Raw genomic sequence first — 19,803 nt, forward strand, 5'->3', positions numbered from 1 at the left:
TTTAACAGAGCCAATTAAGGATGTAGTGGTAGACATAAAATTTGATCAAAACGCTAAACCATTCATACACAAACCCTATACGGTAGCTTTCAAACACAGGGAAAAGGTAGAGCAATACTTAGATAACCTGGAATCAAAGGGGATTATCGAAAAGGTACAATATGCTGAGTGGGCTTCTCCTATCGTTGTGGTGGTAAAACCAAACAAAGTTGATATTAGAATTTGCATGGACGGTTCCAAAACAGTTAATCCTCACATAATAACCCACCATTACCCATTGCCGTTAATTGAAGAACTGATTACCAACAAGAGTGGCGCAAAAACATTCGCTGTGCTAGATTTACGAGGAGCTTATCAACAGTTAGTGGTATCAGAAGCTACAAAAAAGTTGTTAGTGATAAATACACATAAAGGCTTGTACGCCTTTAAACGGCTACCATTCGGTGTAAAACCTGCGGCTACTCTTTTCCAGTCTGCTATGGACAAAATCTTGAATGGAATTCCTGGTGTCCAAGTTTACATAGACGATATCCTTATATGGGCAAGCTCTGACGAAGAACTGATTGAAAGGATCAAATTAGTGTTAGACAGATTAGAAAAATACAACGTTAAGATCAATACCGAGAAATGTCAGTGGTTTGTCTCTCACGTGAAATATGTGGGCCACATTCTCTCGGAGGCAGGTGTTTCGCCAAATCCAGAGAAGGTGGAAGCAATTATGGCCGTGCCAGAGCCTAAAACAAAGACTCAACTCAAGTCGTTTCTCGGTATGATTTCCTTTTATTCAAAATTCATACCTAAACTGAATATAATACTATCACCATTGTATGATCTATTGACAAAAAATGCAACTTGGAACTGGAATGCATTATGCCAAAATGCTTTAGAAAACAGCAAAAAAGCTATTTGTAGTTCACCAATTCTAACACACTTTGATCCATTCAAATCAATTACAATAACTTGCGATGCGAGCGACGAGGGCATATCAGGAATTCTAAGCCACAAGATTGAAGGATTCGAAAAACCAGTTTTTTTTGTTTCTCGAAGACTTTCCAAAGCAGAAAGGAAGTATCCAATTTTACATCGAGAGGCATTAGCAATTGTATTTGCTATGGAAAAGTTTTATAAATATATTATTGGCCAGAAAGTGAGCGTTGTTACGGATCATAAACCGCTGGTGGGATTATTCAAGGGCAAGAAAAATGGGCCAATGATAATTGCTAATCGTTTGGAACGATATTTTTATAGACTATCAATATTTGATTTTACCATCACCTATAAACCTGGTAGAGAAAACCACACAGCAGATTGTCTCTCGAGATTACCACTAGAGCAAAATTTGAGCGATGCGGATATGAAAGAGAGCTTGAGAATCTCTTACAATGGTGCGAACTACTTAGTCGAAAATCATCAAGTTACTCTCAATTCAAAACTTATTGCAAATGAATCTAAGCTCGATCCAGTCCTCAAGTTAGTAATAAACTACATAAAGAATGGGTGGCCCAATCAGATCAAAGATAAAAATTTAAAAAACTTTCACTCTAAAGCTCATGAACTGTGTTTGGAAGCAGATTGCATAATTTTTAGAGATAGAATAGTAATACCAACAAACCTTAAAAACCATGCATTGCAGTTGTTACACGCAAATCACAGAGGCATACAAAAAATGAAGCAAATGGCACGCAAATTCTTGTACTGGGAGAAAATAGGGTCAGATATTGAAAATTTTGCAGCTTCGTGTAAAATATGCCAGTTGAAAGGTGTAGATAGAACACCACGAATTTACGGGAATTGGCCAGCAACGCATACACCTTTCGAACGTGTACACATTGATTTTTTTCAAAAATACAATCGCACCTTTCTTATATTGATTGATGCTTACTCGCGATGGATAGAAATTAGAAAAATGAACAGAACAACTGCAGAAGAAGTAATTTTAGAACTGGACAATATATTTTCGATGTTTGGCTATGCGCAGACAATTGTTAGCGATAATGGCCCTCCTTTTAATAGTTTCAATTTTGACCAATATTGTAAAATGAGGAACATAAAGCACATACTTTCCCCACCGTATCACCCAGCCAGCAATGGATTAGCAGAAAGAGCCGTCCAAACCACCAAAGCGGTGTTAGAAAAAATAATAAACGAAAAAGATTCCGTTTCATCTTTACAGATCGGGAATAAAATACGAACTTTTTTGTACCATCATCATCAAACTCCGACCACAGGTGATAAAATTATACCGAATGAACGAATTTTTTCATTTAACCCGCGTTCAGAATTATCTAATTTACGAGAAGAACAAAACATAGGCGGTATAAGTAATAATGAAATTGGTAAAAGCATGAACTTTAAAATAAACGAGAAAGTTATTTATACGTACAAAGCCAACGGAAGACAATTCAAACATGAAGCAACAATAATAAAACCTATATCCAAGCTAGTTTTCTCAGTCCAAATAGATGGTTCAACTCGAAAAGCACATATAAATCAACTGAAAAAGATACCGCAAACACCATTCATACTAAAAAATTATATCGATATACCGAGCTCCCGAAACGACAGAGAAAGTGAAAACTCCCGTTCAGGTGTAGATCAGAATCAAGAAAACAATTCAGATTCTTCTGAAGAATCAAAGCAGATCACAACACAAACGATACGTCGTTCCAATAGAAACAAAAGTTCAAGACACAGTAATCTGAACCTTGAAAAGCTTACTAAAAAGACAATGTAGTTTTCCAGTAAGAGGCAGAATTGTCTTAAAGGGGGGAGATGATATGTATAGGATTTAGTATTAAGTGAAATGAACTCCGAGTGAACTCAATGTAAGAACGTTATAGGTACCAATGAATTCAATAGAGCCAGTATGAACTTGAACTCGCAATCGAATAGTCGTATCAAACTAAAATCCGAAAGTGTCCAACTGTAGCAGCTCTCCATCATAGTAAACTCCGGTCGTAGCATTTCCCGGTTGAAGTCCCAGTTCCCGGTCATAACACTAGTATTTTATTCTGCAAAGAAATGCTACAGTTTCTGATTCCATTGCAGAAAGTCCTGGGTTCAATCCCTAGCCCGTCCAGTTCGTCCAAATGTGTATCTTTATATCTACCTTCTCCCTATTCTCTTTTGGAAACAGTTACATTATTACTTCCTTCTTTTCCCTCACATTGACCTGCAGTCTGACGTAGAAGACGTCAAAGTAGAAGATCACCAACACCTGCAATCTAATCATGTTGGTTAGTCTCCAGCAGATACTCATTGGTTCCGTGTGTGAGTGTTGTTGGACTGGCGATACTGGAGTAGCAATTACGGACTTGATGAACAGTTCAAGCTGAAGTTCAAGGGTAGGACAACAAGAAGGAAATGACTGCTATCCGTATCATTTCTCCTTAGGCCACCTTCCGGATGCTGGGTTCTCCGTAGAATGCCGCAAGCTCATGGTCCAGCTTTTTCAGCTACATATCGTTCTCCTGTACACCGCCGAAGATCGTCCTTAGCACGCGTCGCTCAAAAAGTTGTAGCACAGTTAAGCAAGGTTGGTTATAGTTCATATGTGAAGCGGACCTGGTGTGATGGTTAGAACACTTGACTATCACGCCGAGGACCTGGGATCGAATCCCACTCCCGACAAACTCACAAAATGTGAATTCTTCCTTCGGAAGGGAAGTTAAAGCAAGGGTCCCGAGATAAACTAGCCTAAGGCTGAAAATCTCGTTAATAGAGATAAAACTAAATCCAGTCCATAGCTGAAGAAGTGCTTACATAAAACTGAGCTGAGAGGCAGGATCAGTCAGTTAATGCTTTAAAACTTTAAAACACTAAAACAATTCAAAATGTAAATCAAAATAAGACAAATATGTATTTATGGTCGATGTGCGTCTCCATCCATTAAGATAAGCACCAAGAAACAGACGCCTTCGATACGCTGAAGTTTCGGCACTTGCTCAATTTTAAAACCGACTGCTTCTCCTCTACTACATAGTACCGCTGTATGTTGTGGCCGAAATAAATTTCAACTCCAACTCCTTCACCACCTCGCCGCCTTGAAACACCCGCAGTAGCACAATTTCGTTTTTTTTTCACGCAGACCTGAAACCAAATGGCCTTGACATAGGCGCGGGAGGGAAAATTTTATTATTTCCGCAGTTTCCCAGCCGTCGTCGTCGTCGTCATCGTTCCAGTTTCCCTGTTTCGGTTCCCCACCCTCCGGTATCAATAGAACACAGCTGTGCGCGTTCGGAAATAATAATTCGAAACGTTTCGTTTCGTTCATGACTAATGTGTCTGGCAACCAACCAGCTAGCTAGCAATGCAAGCAAGGAAGGAAATTGGTTTCGTTTCGTGAAAAACGGAGGTTGAGGAGAGCATTTATGAATGAGAAGTTTACCGTCGCCGGTACGCTGGAGGCCGGAAAATAGAAAAGTAAATTTTCTGGATGACAATTGCGGTGGATATGGCAGAGTAGACTGGTTCATGTTTCTTTGCGGTTTGGCATTATCGTGGCTAAATTTTGTTTTCTCTTGAAGATACTTACAATCATTTCAAAAGAAATTCTTAAAGAAATCGAAAGAAATTTCGGTATTATATTAAACTCTCGGGGTCTCCAATTAGCCTAGTGGTTAATGCTTACCTTACCTTACCGATCAGGCTAAGGCCGGGGTGGCTTCTGCTGTACATAGTAGCCGCCTCCATTCCACTCGGTCCATGGCTGTTTGTCTCTAGTTCCGCACTCTGCGTAGGGTCCGCAGATCGTCCTCCACTTGGTCGACCCACCTAGCTCGCTGCGCTCCACGTCTTCTTGTAGGATGACTCCCAAGAACCATTTTAGTCGGGTTGCTATCCGACATCCTGATGACGTGACCGGCCCACCGTAGCCTCCCGATTTTCGCGGCGTGGACGATGGTTGGTTCTCTCAGCAGCTGATGCAGCTTGTGGTACATTCGCCTTCTCCAAGTCCCGTCTTCCATCTGCACTCCGCCGTAGATGGTACGCAACACCTTCCGTTCGACTCCAAGGGCGCGTTGGTCCTCTGCACGTAGGGTCCTTGTTTCGTGCCCATAGATATTAGAGAACCCCCGGTCTAATCAGCGTTTTGTAGATAGTTAATGTCGTTTTACGGTGAACTTTATTCGATCGTAGAGTTCTTCGGAGTCCAAAGTAAGCACGATTTCCTGCCACAATGTGCCTCTGAATTTAACTGCTGGTGTCGTTGTCGGCGGTCACCAGTGAGCCCAAGTACACGAATTCTTCAACCGCCTCGATTTCATCATCGTCGATTTAAATTCGGGGTGGCGGGCGCAGTGATTACTCCCTGGAGCCCTTTGTCTTCGACACATTAAGATTCGCCTGGCTTCACTCTTTAGTCGTATGTACGTTTCCGCCATCGTCTCAAATTTACGAGCTATAACATCAATATCATCAGCGAAACCAAGCAGCTGAAGGGACTTCGAGAAAATCGTTCCACTCGTGTTTATCCCCGCTTTCCTTTTTACACCTTCTAAGGCAACGTTGAACGCAAGCACGAAGGACCATCACCTTGCCAGGACCATCACCTTGCAGTAACCCTCTGCGAGATTCGAAGGGACTCGAGAGTGTCCCTGATACTCGAACTACGCACATCACTCGATCCATCGTCGCCTTGATCAAACGTATCTGTTTATCCGGGAATCCGTATTCATGCATAATCTGCCATAGCTGTTCTTGATCGATTGTATCATACGCCGATTTGAAATCTATGAACAAGTGATGTGTGGGCACGTTGTATTCGCGGCATTTCTGCAACAACCGTCGGAGAGTGAAAATCTGATCCGTTGTGGCGCGTTCACCCATGAATCCAGCCTGACGAACTCTCTTGCACTCGGTGATAGACGGCGGCATAAAATTTGAAAAAGTACCTTGTAGGCAGCGCTCAGTAGTATGATCGCGTGGTAGTTCATAATTTTTCCGTCAATGCACGTATACCGCCTCCACTTTTGTACGCATAAGGCACTTTTACTGCATCTTATGCGATGTAACTTTACCGCATAAAAGTACGTATAACATGAACATAAACCTCATTATACGTGCAAATTGGTTGTCTGGGAATACAAATAACTTCTATACAACCAAAACATGCGCTGCCGCAACTCTCATATGTCATGTGTTGGGAGGGTTGAGAGGACTGCTGATCTTTTCGGAAGTTGAACTACAAAACGTCCGGTTCCGTCGCGAATGGTGGTTGCAGAAAAGTGTGCTTCACAAAGCGTCTCTTGGATAGATAGATTACTGCTGATTTGACACGATTCAAGCTCCCAGAAGCGCATCAACTGATCTTCGAGGGAACTGATACTGCACACGTGAGCATAGCTGGCTCTCGGTGACGATGATGCTCCAACCTTCCCAGATACGACCCAAATCTTCTTCGACGAGTTCGTAGTACACTTCCATCCCTGAATAGTATTATGTGAACGGGACCAGATTGATGGAAGATACCCAAGCAACACACATGTCATATAAGAGTTACGGCAGAATTACGTTGAATTAACTTCTATACAACCAAAACTTGCGCTGCCGTAGCTCTTATACGACACGTGTGTTGCTTGGGAAGGATCTGCCAGAACGATGTTTGCGGGAATGTTCCATTCTCGCGTATTCCTTGGTGTATAGCCTTGGCTGGTAGCTCCCGACTAGTTCCGGGTAGTACATGGAACGAGAAATCTGCGATGAAACTCGAACAATAGGACTCGATTCTTGCGTTAACAGCGAAGAATCAAGTGACAGTAGCATTTCTAACGCCGCCGACTTCCTGGTGGGTTTCGATACGGCGAAGCTTCAGTTTCTGCGACAGCTCCACAGTCATCAAGTTGATCTACGACGCTATGTATGTATTGATGACTAACACTGCTCGACAAAATTTTACAATATTTCGGCACCAACATTTCAAAAGGGCGTAACTGCTTTTTGAAATAGTGCCTTCTCTCAAAGCTGTGGATAGTATGGTCAATCTTTTGAACAATCTATAAGTACTAAAAGAAAGCTAAAATCCCCCTCTTTCTGATAGTGGGGATGGATTTCATGGGAAATATGAAATACGATCCACAGCTTCAAAAGAAGGTACTGTTTTGAAATGCAGTTACGCCCTTTTGAAATGTAGGTGCCGATTTGATGTAATGGAATGAGAAAAAGAAGAACAGGGGTTTGGGATCCTAGAAGTGTCATTGTGAAAGAATGCACATAATAATTAAGCATCCCAAGTTCTCCATACGGGGTTGGAAGCTCAGATAAAATATTATCTCCTGGGCGCCCTTTAAGGACACCACCCCCGGCGAAGACTGGTGCTTTAACCTAGCTATTTAACACTGTAGTTGGAGGAAATGCCAACGCAGAACCCGTAGCTTCCGGGAAGGTGAGCCCAGCTCCCTGGGTTAGTGGGTTGATGTCAGGCACTGCGAGCCAGCCGTAAAAAAGACTAGCACCGAAAAATCAACACGAGAAGATTGCGAACCGATACCAATGGCGACGACCACAGCGACAAAAAGGGACTTGCGATTGGAAGCTCGGTACGTGGAACTGCAGATCTCTCAACTTCATCGGGAGCAGGGATGCCAGATGTGAAGACATGTCTTCAATTTGAAGACATTTAAACTTCTGTGAAGACATTTATTTTTGTGTAGACATATTGAAGACATTTCAAATTATGTGAAGACTTTTAAAGACTTTTGAAAGCTGAAAAATAATATTTTTATTGTTGATATTTTTGTTGTTGATAATAATTCAAGTCTTGGAACAATTTCAGATGAAATGCATTTCAATTTTTGATGATAAAAACTTACATATTGCTTTTTTACGTCTTTGTATTGGTGGAAATTCTGGAGCAGATTTTAGTTAAAATACGATCAGATATATCAGTAGATAGATCGCAGATTTTTCCGAAGATTTGTCCAAGAAAGCTTGTTAACATTTCTCCAGGTGTTCCTCGGAAATTCCCGCTGGGGTTCTTCGGCAGAAGCTTGCCGAGAATTTCTTCAGGAGATCGTCGGGAATTCCTTCGCGAGTTCCTTGGGAGTTCCTCTAGAAGATCCTCGGGAATTCTTCCAGGAGTCCCTAGAAAATTCCTACAGGAGCTCCTCGGGAATTCATCCAGGATTTTCACGGGAATTCATCCTGGAGTTTCTCGGAAATTCTTTCTGGAGTTTCTAAGGCTCCAGGAGTTCTTCAAGAATTCCTGCAGGAGTTTCCAGGCAATTTCTATAGAAGTCCCTGAGAGTTTTTCTTGGAGCAACCAGGAAATTCCTTTAGGAGTTTAGGACCTCTTAGAAAAATTCCCATGAATCTCTTATAGAAATTCCCGGGGTGCTCAAGAAGAGATTTCCCGAGATTCTTCTGGAGAAATTTCCCAGGGGTTCCTGGAGAAATTTCCGAAAAACTCCTAGAGGAATTTTCGTGAGCCCCCTGTAGGAATTCCTGATTATTTTCTGGAGGAATTCCCGAAGAACTTTTTGAGGATTCCCTAGGAATTTCAGGATGAATTCCCGACGATCTTCTGAAGGAATTTTTGTTTTTTTTTTGTGAAACTCTTGGGAATAAATCCGAGTAAGAATGCATTATTGCTGGAGGAGTTCTTAATAGTCATCTGAAGTAAATTTAGTAGAAATTCTGGAGGGAATTTCCAAATAAAACAAATCATTGAGAAATTCCCTTGGAAATCCTGGAAGGATTTTACCACAATTACTGCAGGAATTCTTCGGTTGCTTCTAAGGGAATCCTCGTGGTATTCGTGGGGAATCTATGGAGGGATTTCCGGGAAATTCTTGGAGAAACTCTCGGGGATTCGTGGAGAAATTTTCATTTAACTCCTATAGGAATTTCCTAGGCGATCCATGATACATTCTCGGGGAGTCCTGCAGGAATCCCCAAAGAACTGCTAGAAGAATTCCCTTAGATCTCATGTAGGTATTCCTCTAGGAAGAATTCCCGAGACACACCTGGAGAAGTTCCTGTAAAACTCCTAGAAGATGAATTTTCGAGGATCTTCCGAAGGAATTCCCGAATTTTTTATGGCACTCTTGAAATTAAATCCGAGGAACTTCTTGGCAAATTTCGGGAAAAACCGGGAAATATTCATGGGAAATCCTGAGAGAACAATGCATTATTGCTGGAGGACTTATTCTTAGGAAACTCTTGAAGCAAATTCCATGGAAGATCAAGAGGGAATTTTGGGATAATTTATGTATTTATTTCCAGTCAAATCATGAAGAAATTCCATGGGTAATCCTGGAGGATCTCTACCATAAATGCTGCAGGAATTCTTCGGAAGCATTTTCTGGAATTTCCGTGGAATTTGTGAGGGAGCCATGGAGGGATCCTCGGGAAATTCCTGGGAAAAATCTTGGAGACTCTGGGATAAATTTACCTGGAAACTTCGGAAGCAATTCGCGAGGTACTCCTGGAGGAATGCCCGAAAAGCACTTAGACTTATTCTTGGGAAACTTCAGGAAAACTTCCCGATGAATTGAGAAAATTGTTTGGAAGCTCCATGAGGAATCACAAAAAAAACTGAAGGATGTAAACAATCCCAGTAGAAACTATTGAAAGGATTCCAGACTCCAGAAAGTCCTAGATAAATGCCACCTACAACTCCTGGAAGAATTACAAAATGAACTCGTTGAAGAATGCAAACAGGAATGAAGATAATATTAATATGTTTAAGTATTTCCATTGAAATTTGGCTAAAATCCTCAAAGTTTCTTGAGGAATCTGTTTACATATCGACATAAATAAACTTTTCTATATGTTTACGAGCAACGTTTAATTGTTTTTTTAGTTCATCAACATAAATAAATAAATGTTGATGTTTAACATTAATTTTATATCAAAGGTATAATATGGAGTGTGAAGACTGGTGAAGACATTCTAGCGTGCCTTGAGAAGACATTTGAAAATTTCACCTGGCATCCCTGATCGGGAGCACCCGCATACTCGCCGATATACTGAAGGACCGCGGGTTCGGAATCGTAGCGCTGCAGAAGGTGCGAACGTAATCATACTGTTCGCGCGTTAATCACTGCGGGTTTTCGGACACTTTAAGGAGATTCGCGACGGACTTAGGAAAACACTACGTTTTTGTGTGGGGTGAGATGGCAACAGCGTGTGTCACTTTATATTATATACTCAGCTCGGGCCCGATCATTGCTGTCCGATCAGGAGCGGCGAGTCAGTCGTAGCAGAGACGTTCATACGGTAGGACGTGCGTTGTCGTCCGAGTCGCAGTGGGTGATTTCTCGGTAGCGGTTTAAAGTTGCACAGTTTTATTACGCGAACAGAATAAACAAACGACCAACGAGATGTTGGCTTCGCGGCGGTATATTTACTTCTAATTTAATTACTATATACAAAACAGCTGATCGGCAGCGGCGGCGATCGAGAGGCGATCGTATGTAAAGCTTAACTCAACTACCTGCGAACCCGATCGTTGCCCAGAACGAAACGGGCCAAGACAAATCGTGTGGCAGAATGGGACGACCAGCAGTACGACGACTGTGGAACACGTTCGGTCACTCATTTTAACCTATTCCTGCCTTGCTCGACCACATACCATCTACCAGAGTTGCGGCAACACACGTGAGCTGGGAATAGCTTTTATAGTGATGGGCGACATGAGGAGGCGCGTGATCAGTTGGTGGCCGATCGACGAAAGAACGTGCAGGTTGAGGATCAAAGGTCCTTCAATATCAGCATAATAAACGTGCACAGCCCTCACTCCGGAAGCACTGATGATGACAAAGACGTATTTTACGCGTAGCTCGAACGCGAGTACGACCGCTGCCCAAACCACGACGTCAAGATCATCATAGGAGACCTAAACGCTCAGGTAGGCCAGGAGGAGGAATTCAGAATGACGATTGGAAAGTTCAGCGCCCACCAGCTGACGAACGAAAATGGCCTACGCCTCATCGACTTCGCCGCCTCCAAGTACATGGCCATTCGTAGCATCTTCTTCCAGCACAGCCTCCCGTATCGTTACACTTGGAGATCACCATAACAAATGGAATCGCAAATCGACCACGTTCTGATTGATGGAAGGCACTTCTCCGACATTATCGACGTCAGGACCTATCGTGGCGCTAATATCGACTCTGATCACTACCTGGTGATGGTTAAACTGCGCCCAAAACTTTCCGTTATTTACAATGTACAGTACCGGCGGCCGCCCCGATACAATCTAGAGCGACTGAAGCAATCGGATGACGCCACCGCATACGCGCAGAATCGCGAGGCAGCGTTGCCGGACGAGGGTGTGTTCGATGTGGCCCTCTAGAGGACTGCTGGAGTACAGTCACAGCAACTATCAACAACGCAGCCGAGAGCACCATCGGGTACGTAGAACGGAGTCGATGAAACGATTGGTTCGATGAGTAGTGCAGAGCGGTTCTGGAGGAGAAGGACGCAGCGCGGGCGGTAGTGCTGCAGCATGGAACCCGACAGAATGTGGAGCGATACAGACAGAAGCGGAAGAGATGCCAGATATACAGATTTTTCTGTATTAAACAGATTTTTGACCTTCTATACAGACAAGATACAGAGTACAGAAAACTACAGATTTTTAACATGTGATACAGATTTCTCCAGAAAACATAAAATTTGAAGTTTTTTTTTCAATAAATTTAATGAAAACTTGATAATTTTCCTCTCAAACAAAAAATAACTCATGAAAATTAAAAACCGTCAAAAAATAGTAAGGTACCCCGGGGCAAGTGGGACCTAAAAAAATGCTAGTTTGGTTTTGTCAAGCCAAAACATTCTAAACATAAATAATTTTATAATTCCAATGGTTCTGAAAGACATTGTTAGTATATTTCTTCCTATTAACGGGCATTGAAACTGTTTCAAAATTTTTAAATTCTGTATATTATGCATATGATGAAAAGTGGAGCAGATCTTCATTTACACCGTATCACGGGGCAAGTGGGACCTATTCGGATGTTTTGTACAAATGGCTTAAGTTGCTGCATATATGTAATGTAGCATATATTATAGATATATTATGCGAATAACTATGTTTAGCGATTTATGTTGGAAAAGTTTTGTGGTATCGTGCATAAATTACGTAACACATATAATAATAACGAATCACTGAGAAAAATAATATTAAACTCAAGCAGCTCGTGCAAAACAAATTGATTTTATTTATACGAAAAGCGCCCTAAGGTTAAATGCCGAAAGATTTCCAAACTCGCTTTTCATATTACGTAGTTTATGAAACTCGCCAATAGATTTTTCAAGATTTACAGATGTTATGTTTACCCTAACATAATTTTACGATCATTAAATAAAGATTTTTAAATCGTGAACTTTGAATAAGTCGTTTTCCAATTTTTTCATACTCTATGATCGGTTCCTTAATATTCAGAAAAACTCATTGTGCAGCAAAAAACGAAAAAAATAATAGAATTTGAAAAAAAATATGAAAAATAGATGATTTCGGTTCTACCCAAAACTTTACCATTTTAAACAATAGCTTCATCATCAGAATAGAAGTAATTAAGTGTAATTCATTGATTGTTTACTTAACACGCCGATTTTTACTTCACTTTTGTGTAAATTTCCACTTAGGCTGAAGAAAGCGAGATCAAACTATGAAGTTCTGTTTGTTTACTCTCATAGGTCTCACTTGCCCCAGATGCTGAATTGCACTGGGGCAAGTGAGAGCAGTTAGCTAAAGGTAATAAATGAAAATAAACTACAGCTTTTTCGCTTAAAATAATTTGCAAGCACTCCAAAGGTTATCCTGAAACCGAAAAAGTTTTACTTTATTTGTTATTTTATTTTTAAACGACGAATGTAGTAGAGTACGTTAATCTCACTTAGTGAATTGAAAATTGCATATGACCAACAATAACATATATGGTCTCTTTATGGTGAGAACAATAGCAATTTTTGGATTCAAAGTATCCGTTGGTGTGATACCTATGTTTTCTATGAAGAATGTTTGCCTTAAAACTAAAAAATAAAGAAAATTATAGCTGTAGGTCTCACTTGCCCCGAATTCTCACTTACCCCGGGGTACCTTACATATTTTTTAGTTTCTATTGAAATCTAGTACTCTCGGTGCCTGCTTTACCCTTAAATACGGCGATACAGAAAAATCTGTATTGATACAGATTTTTGATGAAAACAATCTGGGATCTCTGATCAGACCCGTCTCTTCCGGGAGAAAAAGCGCCGCCTGGAAGAAGCGGATTGCAGTGAAATGGAACTGCTGTGCCGTTCACAAGAAACACGTAAGTTCTACCAGAAGCTCAACGCATCCCGCAAAGGCTACGTGCCGCAAGCCGAAATCTGCAGGGATAAGGACGGGAGCCTCTTGACGGACAAACGTGAGGTGATCGAAAGGTGGAAGCAGCACTTCGACGAGCACCTGAATGGCGAAGAGAAAGTAGGCACAGGGGATCAAGGCAGCGGAGGAAATGACAATGTTGATGCAGCAGAGGACCGGAACGAACCATCTCTCACGCTGAACGAAGTTAAGGATGCGATCCACCAGCTCATAAACAACAAAGCGGCTGGTAAGAACGGTATCGCAGCAGAACTCATCAAGATGGGCCCGGAGAAGTTGAGCACCTGTCTGCACCAATTAGTGGTCAAGATCTGGGAAACCGAACAGCTACCGGAGGAGTGGAAGGAAGGGATAATCTGTCCCATCCACAAGAAAGGCGACAAGTTAATGTGTGAGAACTTTCTAGCGATCTCCATTTCAAATGCCGCCTACAAAGTGCTGTCCCAGATCATCTTCCGTCGTCTTTCACCTAAAGTACATGAGTTCGTGGGAAGTTACCAAGCCGGTTTCATCGACGGCCGATCGACAACGGACCAGATCTTCACCGTACGGCAAATCCTCCAGAAATGCCGTGAGTACCAGGTCCCAACGCACCACCTGTTCATCGACTTCAAAACGGCATACGACAGTATCGACCGCACAGAGCTATGGGAAATCATGGACGAGAACAGCTTTCCCGGGAAGCTTACCAGACTGATAAGAGCAACGATGAACGGTGTGTTGAACAGCGGAAGGATTTCGGGTGAACCATCCAGTTCACTAGAATCTCGGCGGGGACTACGACAAGGTGATGGACTTTCCTGCCTACTATTCAACATTGCCCTGGAAGGTGTTATGCGACGAGCCGGGCTCAACAGCCGGGGTACGATCTTCACGAAATCCGACCAATTTGTCTGTTTGCGGATGATATTGGTATTATTGTCAGAACATTTGGAACGGTGGCAGAGCTGTACACCCGCCTGAAACGCGAAGCAGCAAAGGTCGGACTGGTGGTGAATGCCTCAAAAACAAAGTGCATGCTGGTAAGTGAAACCGAACACGACCGGATCCGTCTGGGTAGTAGTGTTACGATAGACAGGGATACTTTCGAGGTGGTGTAGGAATTCGTCTACCTCGGATCCTTACTGACGGCTGACAACAACGTGAGCCGTGAAATTTGGAGGCGTATCATCAGCGGAAGTCGGGCCTACTACGGGCTCCAGAAGAAACTGCGGTCAATAATGTACCATGTACAAGACGACAATAAGACCGGTGGGTCTCTACGGACACGAGACATGGACGATGCTCGAGGAGGACCTACAAGCACCCGGAGTTTTCGAGCGACGCGTGCTAAGAACGATTTTAGGCGGCTTGCAGGAGAATGGTGTGTGGCGGAGAAGGATGAACCACGAGCTCGCTGCACTCTACGGTGAACCCAACATCCTGAAAGTGGTTAAAGCTGGACGGATACGGTGGGCAGGGCATGTTGCAAGAATGCTGGACAACAACCCTGCAAAGTTGGTGTTTGATAATCATCCGGTTGGTACAAGAAGGCGTGGAGCGCAGAGAGCACGATGGTCGGACCAGGTGGAGCGCACGCTATGTCTGAACCAGCAGATTATAAAAAATGAATGTACATCGGGTTTCTTTCTACCAAACATCAATATTCAAGCTATATTTTCATTTGCAGAAGATTCTAAAATATTTCATCGGGGAAATTTTGATTTTTTCATCTTTTTAGCTGTGTTTCATATAAATTTACATGAAATTCCCATTTTCGGCCAATTTCCCTCCCGTACAAAATGTATCGAAAAATTTTCACCGATAGAATATTTTAAAACCTTCTGCAAATGAAAATATAGCCTGAATACTGATGTTTGGTGGAAAGAAAGCCGATGTACATTCAATTTTGACAATCTACTGGTTTAGATATAGCGTGGAGCGTGATCTGGCGAGCGTTGGGCGTGACCGACGTTGGAGAGCTGCAGGTGCAAATCGAGTATTATGGCGACAAACTGTTGATTCAGTGTAATCATGAATATGATAGACATACGTAATGCCTGAAGTTCATAGGCACAATATGTGTTGAAAAATGGACATATTGAGTGGAAAAATAGTGAAAAAATCCACGTAGTTCTGGTGGGGTTTGAACCCACGTCTCCCCAAGTTCGCTAGACAGGGCGCGTTAACCAACTCCGCCACAGAACAAGTAACAATTCTGTGAAGTAAAAAGCCAACCTGAACCCAAAGCCCACCTCACCCCACGTTTTTTCCTCGCAATTCACCATCTCATTCGGTCCTTAGATGTTTCATGAATATGATGTTGAACTAAATAAATGAAAATTGAAAACTTCTCCATACAAACTTCAGTCATAAAATGTGAAGGCCCGGTCCAATATTTTTCAAAAGTTCATTCACTATGACACTTCTAGGGTCCCAAACCCCTGTTCTTTTTTCCTTATTCCATAACAAAATTTAGTGTTCAACGGTGTAATTTGTGAATTTAACATCAAGACAGAAAATAGTATTGAATGCTTATTTGTCATATGGTTATACCACAAACTAAAACATTCACATTTGACGAAGCTTTGCAAACTATTTATTGTACACCACAATCTTTTGTATATTCCAAACATTGAGCCAAAGTTATTCTCCCACAATACTTTAAAACTTTTCTAGCACCCAATTTCTCTGTACAACACCACACTGATCTCCGCATTTTTTCGATTTCCCATATCCAGGTGGTTCCAAAGAATACCCTTTCTGTGGTTACTGTTGACACAGGTGCGAACATCATCCGTAGCGGCATCGGAGCTGGCTCTGTTCGGTGGTCAGGGGATCAGAGGTAAGTGAATGCAAAATTCCCAACCCATCATCCTGGAAAGGTATGCACTGAATGCAAAAGTCAAAATCACCCCACACATACATTTCACAAATCATCTGAACCCAATCGATCGGAAGAAAAGTTCTCTGCTACTCTGCATGAATGTGACGACGACAATCTGATCCGAGCACATATTGATGGGTGCTGGCTGAATGCGGTGGGGGTAATGTTTCAATTTTCCCATCGCACCTTGTGTGGATGGATACGATGATATGGTGTGGTGGGCGCCAACACTTCTGCATGTCGTGAGGGCTATCATCATGCCAGTCGGAGAGCTACTACAATGGGTTACTACCATCGCCAGTGGATGACTATGATGTCGTCGTCGTCAGATGCACAAGTTGCAATAAAAGTCAGATGCCGGTGGAGTGCAAGTGAATGCGTTTGAATGCATCGGTGAATGGTGAGATAATCGTACAAGAGTCCTACTTGCGAGATGTGTGCTTGTTCACCGGATGTGCATTTGTTCGTCGTCGTCTGACATGCTCCTGGTGTTTGTCGAGAGTAGTCAAAGCGAAATGTGAAAAGAATGATGTTTGTGGGGAGAGTAAGCCGTGGGCGCCTCGTCGTCTCTCGATGCAGCAGAATTGTCCGCATCCATCGTTATTGAGGAGAAAGGGAATCTCTAATGATGCTTTACATTGGGATTAGCGCGATACTTGTACCAACATTGACGATGACTTTGTCGCCGCCCGACGACTATGACAGTCGGCTGCTGTCTAGGAAGTGACAATTAAGCGCTGCTATTAGCAAATTAAAAATGCAACAGTGTGGAAATTGAAGCGAGCATGTGTGACTACACGAAGATGGAGTGAATTTTGCGCTTTAGAAAATCAAGAACACAGGAATCACTCACGCCTGCTTGAAGACAGGCTTTTGATCAGTGAGTTTTGCCGGTTGGTTGATAAGCAGGAAAAAGCCATTACCGAGTGGCAACCAACCGAACAAAACTTTTTGTTCGTTTTGCAACAATCTGTTACTTTGACGCCACTGGCTGTCTGCTAGTTGAAGTTGTGTGCAGTCTGAGTTCTAGCTCTTGAAATACACTTCTCCGAAGCATGTGGAAAGTTTTGTGATTGCGAGCCACATCGGAACCATATCCACCACCGCTGGCACAAGGGAAAAGGAAATGCCACTTTGCATATGTTTATGTGGAAACTCGAACGCAAGGCTCCTAACGAGGCAACACTCTTGAGAAAAACGATACTTTGACTCTATGAGGACGTTTTGAATTCAGTGCATTGAATGATTTTGTGGAAAGTATGAAACTTGCATTTCAACCCGGGAGTGGTCGCGTCGTGTACTGAGTACACGCACCATAAAAAATGCACGCATGTGGTATACAGTGTGAGCGCGGCGTCGCTACAGGTAGTCAAAGACGCGACTGCTCGAGGGTTAAAATTCATACAAACCAACAGGTATGATACATCGCATCGGAACCATCAACGAAGTACGACGAAGTTGCAGAGTAAACTGCCTCTACCACAGTATCTAAAAATACAGAGAAGACTGAGAAGACAAAGAAGATAGGGAAGCCATAAAAGAGAAAAAATGGAGGGAAGATAGAAAAGCCACAAAAGAAGCAGAAGACAGAGATGACATAAAAGACAGAAAAGACAGAGAAGGCAAAAAATACAGAGAAGACAGAGAACACAGAGGATACAAAGATGACAGAGAAGACAGGGAAGATAAAGAAGGCAGTGAACACAGAGAACACAGAGAACACAAAGAACACAGAGAATACAGAGAACAAAGAGAACACAGAGAAAACAGAGAACACAGAGAACATAGAGAAGACAAAGAACACAGTGAACACAGAGAATACAGAGAATACAGAAAATACAGATAACACAGAGAACACAGAGAACACAGAGGACACAGAGAACACAGTGAACACAGAGAACACATAGAAAACAAAAAAAAACAGAGAACACAGGGAACACAGGGAACACAGAGAACACAGAGAACACAAAGAAAACAGAGAACACAGGGAACTCAGATTAAACAGAATGCACAAAGAACATGGAAATCGCAGAGAACACAGAGAACAAAGGAAACACAGAGGACACAGAGAACACAAAGAACACGAATACCACAGAGAACACAAAGAACAGAGAGAACACATAAGACATCGAAGATAGAGAACTCAGAGAAGACTGAGAAAACAGAGGAGACAGAGAAGACAGAGAAGACAGAGAAGACTGAGAAGATAGAGAACTCAGAGAAGACTGAGAAAACAGAGGAGACAGAGAAGACACAGTAGACAGAGAAGACAGAGACGGCAAAGAAGACAAAGAAGACAGAGAAGACAGAGAAGACAGAGAAAACAGAGAAGACAGAGAAGACAGAGAAGACAGAGAAGACAGAGAAGACAGAGAAGACAGAGAAGACAGAGAAGACAAAGAAGACAGAGAAGACAGAGAAGACAGAGAAGACAGAGAAGACACCCAAGTAACACACATGTTATATAAAAGTTACGACAGCGCAAGTTTTGGTTGTATAGAAGTTTATTTTACGTTATTTCAACACAATGTTAGAATTACGTAAAATAAACTTTTATACAACCAAAACTTGCGCTGTCGTAACTCTATTATAACATGTGTGTTGCTTGGGCAGAGAAGACAGAGAAGACAGAGAAGACAGAGAAGACAGAGAAGACAGAGAAGACAGAGAAGACAGAGAAGACAGAGAAGACAGAGAAGACAGAGAAGACAGAGAAGACAGAGAAGACAGAGAAGACAGAGAAGACAGAGAAGACAGAGAAGACAGAGAAGACAGAGAAGACAGAGAAGACAGAGAAGACAGAGAAGACAGAGAAGACAGAGAAGACAGAGAAGACAGAGAAGACAGAGAAGACAGAGAAGACAGAGAAGACAGAGAAGACAGAGAAGACAGAGAAGACAGAGAAGACAGAGAAGACAGAGAAGACAGAGAAGACAGAGAAGACAGAGAAGACAGAGAAGACAGAGAAGACAGAGAAGACAGAGAAGACAGAGAAGACAGAGAAGACAGAGAAGACAGAGAAGACAGAGAAGACAGAGAAGACAGAGAAGACAGAGAAGACAGAGAAGACAGAGAAGACAGAGAAGACAGAGAAGACAGAGAAGACAGAGAAGACAGAGAAGACAGAGAAGACAGAGAAGACAGAGAAGACAGAGAAGACAGAGAAGACAGAGAAGACAGAGAAGACAGAGGAGACAGAGGAGACAGAGGAGACAGAGGAGACAGAGAAGACAGAGAAGACAGAGAAGACAGAGAAGACAGAGAAGACAGAGAAGACAGAGAAGACAGAGAAGATAGAGAAGGCAGAGGAGACAGAGAAGACAGAGAAGACAGAGAAGACAGAGAAGACAGAGAAGACAGAGAAGACAGAGAAGACAGAGAAGACAGAGAAGACAGAGAAGACAGAGAAGACAGAGAAGACAGAGAAGACAGAGAAGACAGAGAAGACAGAGAAGACAGAGAAGACAGAGAAGACAGAGAAGACAGAGAAGACAGAGAAGACAGAGAAGACAGAGAAGACAGAGAAGACAGAGAAGACAGAGAAGACAGAGAAGACAGAGAAGACAGAGAAGACAGAGAAGACAGAGAAGACAGAGAAGACAGAGAAGACAGAGAAGACAGA

At 42.4% G+C, this 19,803-nt stretch overlaps 1 protein-coding gene across 11 annotated transcripts in view; it reads left to right on the plus strand.

The window, feature by feature from the left end:
* LOC109424340 (collagen alpha-1(XVIII) chain) overlaps positions 1-19,803 on the plus strand; it is a 1,002,865-nt gene that overhangs the window by 320,468 nt on the left and 662,594 nt on the right. For all 11 annotated transcript variants that reach the window (XM_062854154.1, XM_062854161.1, XM_062854156.1 and 8 more), the window contains exon 3: positions 16,036-16,139. In XM_062854154.1, coding sequence (XP_062710138.1) covers positions 16,036-16,139 — 104 coding nt within the window. The remainder of the gene's footprint in view (positions 1-16,035; positions 16,140-19,803) is intronic.

This window comes from Aedes albopictus, chromosome 2, assembly GCF_035046485.1.
Source record: "Aedes albopictus strain Foshan chromosome 2, AalbF5, whole genome shotgun sequence".
Lineage (NCBI taxonomy): Eukaryota > Metazoa > Arthropoda > Insecta > Diptera > Culicidae > Aedes > Aedes albopictus.